Source organism: Solanum tuberosum, unplaced genomic scaffold (genome assembly GCF_000226075.1).
Source record: "Solanum tuberosum cultivar DM 1-3 516 R44 unplaced genomic scaffold, SolTub_3.0 scf00580, whole genome shotgun sequence".
In the NCBI taxonomy this organism is placed as follows: domain Eukaryota; kingdom Viridiplantae; phylum Streptophyta; class Magnoliopsida; order Solanales; family Solanaceae; genus Solanum; species Solanum tuberosum.
In genome coordinates this window covers 239107-247414 of record NW_006239500.1, presented here as the reverse complement: position 1 = coordinate 247414, position 8308 = coordinate 239107, and the positions used below count along the sequence as shown (strand labels likewise).

The 8308-nt window shown below is 30.4% G+C and overlaps 1 protein-coding gene across 1 annotated transcript; it reads right to left on the bottom strand.

Annotated features, from left to right (window-relative positions):
- Window positions 1–351: 351 nt before the first annotated feature.
- On the bottom strand, window positions 352–4551 carry LOC102594980 (glutamate decarboxylase-like). Its single transcript, XM_006365799.2, has 7 exons — window positions 4347–4551; window positions 3677–3881; window positions 2796–2996; window positions 2377–2591; window positions 1370–1623; window positions 1094–1146; window positions 352–1002 (listed from the first exon to the last, which is right to left on the bottom strand). The coding sequence occupies exons 1-7, from the start codon at window positions 4430–4432 to the stop codon at window positions 523–525; spliced, it is 1494 nt and encodes a 497-aa protein (XP_006365861.1). The 5' UTR covers window positions 4433–4551; the 3' UTR covers window positions 352–522.
- Between the last annotated feature and the right edge of the window lie 3757 nt (window positions 4552–8308).

The following is an 8308-nucleotide window of genomic DNA, read 5'->3' as shown; positions in this document are numbered from 1 at the left end:
TTAGACATTGTAAATTAGTTTCATAAGGTTGAGATTTCTTCAAAATATAATAATTTAATGTATTTAGTTTTCCTCTTCTATGATTAATATTTGTATTTTTTTTTTCTTTTCAACTCCATTTAAAGAATAGGTTCTTCTTTGATCATATTTTTCTTAAATTGTTTATTATAATATTTTAAATATTATTTTTATATATATAATTTCCAAATATACAAATCTTACTTCTAAAAGTTTAAATGATTTATATACATCACGTTAAAATTAAGTATTTTGAGTTCTCATACTCTGAAATGAAATAGATGTACACTACTTATTTGAAAATTAACACTTAAAAGTAAAATAAAAACATAATAAACCAAAAAAATAATAATTTTTTTCAAGAGGTGTCAAAACACCACCAAAAGAAAACAAATTACACCAAAAGAAAGTCCAAACTTAATTGAACCTTCAAAATACATTAGCACTAAAACACTCATAAAAAAACACACACAAATAAAAACAAGAACAAAGTTAACTCTCTTTTTAACATATTACATTTTTGGTCTTCTTTTTTTCAGCAACAAACTTCTTCCATACATTGGTGATTTCCAATTGCACTTCCATTGGGGATTTCTTATGCCCTGATGAGCCTTCACCCTCCGCGGTCGCGGCCAATTTAGCCGTGACTCTGGCAGGGAGGGTGTCGAGCTCATGGAGGACTTTTTCAATATCCGCCACGAGCCTCTCAGCTAGTGTTCGGGAAAAATCTTCCCGAATCACTACCCTGAGCACGGTAACGTGCTCAGCATTGGCTGGCATCGTGTAAGCTGGCACGATCCACCCAAACCTCCTAAGGTGTTCAGAAATCTCGAATTCGTTGTGTCTACTATTGTCTTTGAGAGAGAATGCTACTAATGGGACTCCAATTTCTTTGGAAACTATGTTGAATCTTTCTGTCTTTTCAAGTCCTTCTCTTAGTACCCTTGTATTTTCTTGACAATTCTCCATAATATTCTTGTACCCCTAGTTAATAACATAATTCATAATGATAATTAATTATTACAATAATAATCTTGAATTAAAAATATATTATTTTTCATAATTTTGAGCTTACCTCATAACCTAAGCGAATAAGTTGATAATATTGTGCAATTACTTGACTAGAACCTGCGAGTCAAGATAAAATCAGAAATTTAACTTTTATATACTAACAGTAGAACTTTTATGCTATCAATTTATAAAAAGGAAAACTTGATAATGTTGAAAAAGAAGGTAATTAAGTAACCTTTTAAAATTTGATAATAATATGTTTTCATATTATGTTATATTATATATTATGTATTGAAAACATTTTTGTAAAGATGAACATAATTTAATTAGTAATAATTACCTTTAGAGAAGTTAAGGGTGAAAGTAGGTTGATCAGCACCAAGATAATTGATGTGGAAAATAAGCTCTTCAGGCAAATCTTCTTTGTTCCTCCAAATAACCCAACCAATACCAGCATAAACAAGACCATATTTGTGACCACTTACATTAATACTTTTAACTAATGGTAATCTAAAATCCCATTCAATTTCTGGATAGATAAATGGGGCAATAAATCCACCACTTGCTGCATCCACATGAATTGGAGTATCCCACCTGTTAAATTAATAACAATTATCAACTATTAATTACTCATGAACAACAACAACAATAACATATACAGTGTAATCTCACGTGTTGAATCTGGAAAGAATAGGATGTACATTGACCATACTCCTACTTTTGCGAAGTAAAGAGGTTGTTTTCGATAGACCTTTGGCTCAAACACTTAGTTACGAACATGAATTAAAAATATGAACATTATATAAAAAGTTTAAGTTATATAGGTTGTTACTATAAAAAAAAACTATTATATCATCTAAAATATATTTATAATTAAGCCTCATTAAATTTGAAATTTATAATCTTAGAAATATGATTAACTAACAATTATAACGAGTAACTTACAATGTATATGACTTAAACTCTTATAATATTCACGGGAACTTGAGTTAATTTCAAGTATATCCACTAAGAAGTAATTGTTTTCTAGAACTAAACGGGTTTATTCAGAAGTGAATCCAAAATTTAAATACTATGAGTTCAGATTTTAATTCTCTCACAACCTATTCCATCTACTAAGTTTCTAATCTATTAGTCATACATATTTAATTTGGTGTGTTTATATATTTGAGCCAAAGTTACTGAAATTTAAATAAACATGTAACTTAGCAGCTACATTTGTCTCTACTTCTACCACAACTTATTTGATATATGTATGTGTATATAGTCAAAGAGTCTATTTGAACTTCCTTCGTCGAAAAATTATAATGTATACGAGGTTAGAACATAGAAGGTGGGATAAGTTACCCAGTTTCTTTGTTCTTCTCAACCAAGAGATCATTCAAACGTTTGACATCTTCAAATTCTCCATTAAGTGTGGAACCCAAAATAGCAGCAACACAAATAGTGTTTTCATCAACCATTTCCACAGCTTTCTCAGGGTCCATCACATAGTATCCATCCTCTAATTTCACTTCTTTTAATTCTACTTCGAAGTACCTTGCAAATTTCTCCCAGCATACCTACATAATTAATAAAAACTTAAGTTATATGCACCGAAAGCGTAAAAATAATAATATTATCAATGCAATTTAATCATCTTTAATAGGTTATTACTCTATCTTTTTTTATGTATAATAACTAGCGATTGTACATATTCTTGATCGAGCGATCAAATATGTAACTTTTCCACAAAAAAAAAGATGGGCTTTTAGTGGAGAACATACCTGGACATTGGCCCCAGTAACAATATTGGGCTTGTCATGGGGCTTTCCTTGGGCCTTCATTTTGTTTTGCCATTTTCTCTTAAAGGCTAATCCAGCAAGCATAATGGCTTCTGAGGATCCAACAGTTCCAACTCCAATAGCAGCCTCTCCCTCTCCCAATGGTGCATTAAATAAATGGGCTATCATGTTTACACATCGATTCTGCATTGTAATAATAAATAAACATCGAAAAAATTAAATTACTTTAAAATAAGATAACGTGGGAGCCGAAGTAGTAGATATTCGATGATATAATTGAGGTATGCTTAGACTGACTATTTATCAAATACAATATTATGAAAGGACAATGTGAGAGATCATATATACTTGGTAAAATAATTGACTTATGTGCAAGTTGACTGTGTGAGGTAGATATATACTCGATGAAATAATTGAGGTGCGTAAAATGAATATTAGATGAAATAATCGGTATAAGCGCAAACTAACTCAATCATACACAATATTTTGAAACAAAAACAAATAATCGTGCAAGGAATTAAGATATTAAATGAAATGATTTACGATGTATACACAAACTGACTCACCAATCAAACACAATATTTTGAAAAGACAACGTGGGATATCACATATAGTGTGTGAAATAATCAACGTGAACACAAATTGGCTAGATCAAACACAATATTTTAAGAGAGAGAAAAAAAACAATTGTGGGTAAGGTAGATTGATACTCAATAAAATAATTCATGAGGAGTGCACAAACTGATCACTTGATCAAACACAATATTTTGAAAAGACAATGTGGAGACCACATATACTCGATGAAATAATTGATGTGCGCATGGTCAAATATATTGTTGAGAAAAAAAATTTAGAAAACTTGCCTGAAGCTCAGTGGTGACAGGGTATTCATCCATGTCAACATAGTTCTTGTTAATTGAATCCATGATTAGCTTATCACATTCTGGTTCCATCCATGTTGTGACAAATGAAGCTAAATTTAGCCTTGGATTTCCATCCAACATTAATTCATCATTTATTATTTGATATGCTGCGTCCTTTGGTATCGAATTCTCCGGCATCTTAAACCTAAGATAAAAATATTGCAAAATAAATAAATTGAAAATATTTTTCAAGAATCTTAAACCCCAAGAAAAGAAATGATTGTTAAATTAGTGACGAAACTAGAAATTCCCCTAAAAATGTTCATGATCTTCCACAATGAGTTGACCAAAAGGATCCAAAATTCAAATTGCATGAGCAATAATAGATCCGAATGTTATTGACTATTGTTTGTGTGAATCTCGCTACAAATGTTCGAAATTTAAAGGTATATATATGAATTGCTAGCAAACTTAGGGTCAACATCAAGATAGAGATAAAAGAGAAAAGAATGATGTTTGATGTGAACAAGAGCAAGTATTCATTTCGCTAATCAATTGAAATAAAAAGTGACTTAAACTGAAAAAGACACTCAACTTTCAATATTAAGTAAATGTGTGATGTACGTACTAAGATATAAAGCAAAAAATATTAGATAATAGATTAATTTACCGGGGAAGAGAAACGCGAACATAGCGTGAAGCAAAGGTGGAGTGGACAGAGAGATCGGACTCCGAGGCGGCCTTGGATATGACCATGGTGGTGAATGGTGGTGGACGGAGGAGAGAGAGTGTGTGTTCTTTTTTCTCAAGAAGGAACGACTTTGAGAGAATTAATTTCTTCTTCGTTCCTTCGTTGAAAAAAAATGGTCGATAAGAGGTTACTATTTATAAACAAAAAAAGGATAGTGCAAAGGGTAGGCATATTTATAGGAATTTATTTTTTATTTTTAAAGGGGTAGAGAGACTATAGTAAAAATAGAGGAGATGGTGTAATAATTTTACTAGTGAAGTAGCATGAAATTCTCTATTTTGTTTTATGATTTAAATTTTATTATTTTATTTGCTTTAAAAAAAATTGCACCTTTATTTTCTTCTCTAAGATTTTACTAAAAAAAATTGAATCGTTTCATACATAAATGTTAAGCCAATTTTTTTTTCTTTTCGTGTTCAATTTATTTTAAAGAAATTTGTATATATTTAAAAAGGAAAGCGCGGTGTACTAAACTTCTGTTATGTGTGGAATTTGGAAAAGAATCGAACTACAAGAATCTTTTGTATACAATCTTATACTACATTATGTAAGAAACATGTTTTTACAGTTCAAATTGACCTTCTGATCACATGACAGATAACTCTATCAATTTAATAATATTTTTATAATTTGTTCGTTTCACATATTTTATAGTACTTGTTCCTTCCACTAATACTGTCTAATATGAACAGTACGACTTAGACAAATAATTAAGAAAAACTCAAGTCTACTTTTTTTTTTTTTTTGCTAGTCTTTCATAATTTTGTTGAACTTTATTGACAGCTAAGTCACATATTTGACTATTCCAACGCGTTTCTAACGTTCTTCATGGAGCTTTCCAAAAATACCTAGATATAGTATTATTATTTTAAATCTCGTCTGTACCAATAATAGTTGCTTAAACAATTTAATATATTGACTTTCATCATGTGGGAACATGTCATTAATTTAATTAAGTATAAGAAGCATCTGATCCAACCAATGAATTAACGTTGAGAATAGTCCACTAATGTTCGCTATATTAAAAAATAGAAATTCAATTTTTATCTGTTCACAAAAAATTAAAAATTAATTACTTTTTTATATCTATTATACATTAGTATTAAGTATTAATTATTTTTATTTCATCAATAATTTAGACTTATATTATATACTTATAATAATTAGAGGTAATATATAAAATTATTTATTTTTTAAAAGGCGTGTCAAATTAGACCTGCATAAGTAAATATGGACGAAAGGAGTGAATATTAAAGAAACAAAAGAACATACTCTACGAACATAATTAGTTTGAACGATTCATACTAAATGAAACGCATAAAGATGCGACTTTATTAAATATAAGTAGATCGATCAAGTGCACATATTTTTTTATTTTCCACAGAATATATTTTTCAATGAATTATTAGATATATTATAATCCAACTACCAATCACCCAATAAAATAATGCAGACTTCTTCTCTCAAGTTTTTGGCAGTTTAAGTCAAAATAATACAACTAATATAATGAGGAGTTGAATTTTTAGATGATCATTTAGTTAATTAGAGTAGTAATTATTATCTTAGAAAATTATTATTATTTTATTGAAGGAAATTGAAATCAACAATAAATGTGATTTTTCGAAATAATAACTATTAATTGAGTGGTCATTTGAGAAATCAACTCCTATCACGAGGAAACTAACTTGGAATCTCTATTGAGCTAACTTTTTTTTATGATTTTGAAATATTAAAGATAATAATAAGAAGGCTCGCATCGAGAGTATTATGTGATAAGAAGGTGCCATCAAAATTTAAAGATGAATACTAATTACTATTTAGTAATGATCAGACCAATTACTATGATGTATCATGTATGGGTTGGAGTGGCCAACCAAAAATTCTCACGTTCAGAAGATATATTTGCGAAAATAAGGATTATGTGGAATATTAGGAAAGATTAGAAATGAAAATATTTGGGACAAGGTAGAAGTGACCTCGATGGAGGACAAGTTGCAAAAAGTGAGGTTGAGATGGTTCGAGTATATTGTGAAATGGAAATGCACGAATGCCCCTAATATAGAGGTGTGAAAGGTTGACAGTGGATGATTTCTAAAGAGGTAGAGGTAGGTCAAAGCAGTATTGGGGAAAGATTATTAGACAGGACATGATGCAAGTGCGGCTTGTCGAGGACATGACCTTAGATAGGAGGTTGTGAAGGACACAGATTAGGATAGAAGGTTAGTTGGACATAGTAGAGCAGTGTCTTACTTATCCTTCCATACTCATAGTTGCAATATTGTTCTTGTGCTTCTTGTCATTCGATTTCTGTTACTATATTTTGTCTCTTGTACTTCAAGTATTGTGATAGTTTGTTATTGTTACCATTTTTTTTCAGAATGTTTCGTCATAGTTGCTATAGTATTTTTTTTAGCATGATTTCTTCACTTCCGCTTTTTCTTGTTTCAATATGCTTTTTCTTGAGCCAAGAATTTATCAGAAACAACCTCTCTGCATCCCAAGATAAGGATAAGGTCTGACTACGTTGTTTAAAATGACATTTCCAACTATTTTTTAATAAAACGTAGAAAACAAAAGTGAAAATGACACTTTCCAAGGACCATAGTTGTGTCTTATTGATTGCATACTTTCATGAAAAGTCATGTATTTAGGATTATTACTTCAATTCTCACTAACCATTAGGTAGTTGTGCAAAGTTTGTTTGTTCATACATATAGCGAAATGTGATTCTTTTCATTTGTTGAGTAAAGTTTGTTTGTTCATACATATAGCGTAATGTGATCCTTTTAAATTCCGCACATAATCAAGTCCAGCCAACTTTTCATCAAACATTGTTATATAGATATGTTGGAGAAATATAGACCAAGACGTAACAGGAAACCAGTTTTGACATTAGTTTCATAAGGTCACTTTAACCATTAATGGTCATCTCATGAAGTTTAAATGTTAACTCATTTTAAGACGGAGACAAAGTTAGAATTTTAAATTTGTTATTTTGAATTGTAAAAAAATGATTGTTGAATTTTTTTATAAAATATTTATACATATTGAATGGATTTCTAAGCATAAATATGGGTTTAGCTCAAAGATACTAAAAGTTAACCTGTTAGCTCTACTGTAACTCTGCCTCGCCCAAAGATTGCCATTGGGACGTTTAGCAAGGGTGGGTAGATCTAGCAAGTAGAAAATAAGTTATGGATTCATCTGAACCTCATGTTTTTTGGTTTAAGCCCTATACGTGCTTAGACAGTACTAAGAAGTAAAAACGTATAAATAATACATTTCAAACCCAATAAATTAAAGGAAAACTTTCAAAAATGATAATAACGAATTATAGCTACGTGTTGGGGGGAGATATGCAAGCGAGACTAGGAGAGGGGGGAGAGAGGTGAGCCGGATCTGGGAGAGAGAGGAGAGATGTGAGAGAAGTTGAATACATTTTGTATTCGTTATATCAGGTTGAATCACTAATACAATTGATTTGTATCAAAATGAATACAATTAGGGAAGAGGCGAGTGAGATCGAGAGAGGCGAGCGAGATCGAGAAAGTGAGAAAAGAGGATGAATAAATGTTGTATTGTTGTATCACGAATACAATTGATAAAGAATACAAATACAAATATTAATACAAATAATATTGTCTGAATACAATTGATTTGTATCATATATCGAACATATTTGTATCAATTGTATTAACGAACACAATTTGTCTCAACGAATACTATTGGCAGAATACAAATTGTCATAACACAATTGATACAAAATATGCATATAATTGATATGAAATACAAATACATTTGATACATAACACAAAATACAACTGTCATATTTATGTGGAATATTTCTTTGGGCTGCAATTGTTTGGACGGGAGAGAGAGGC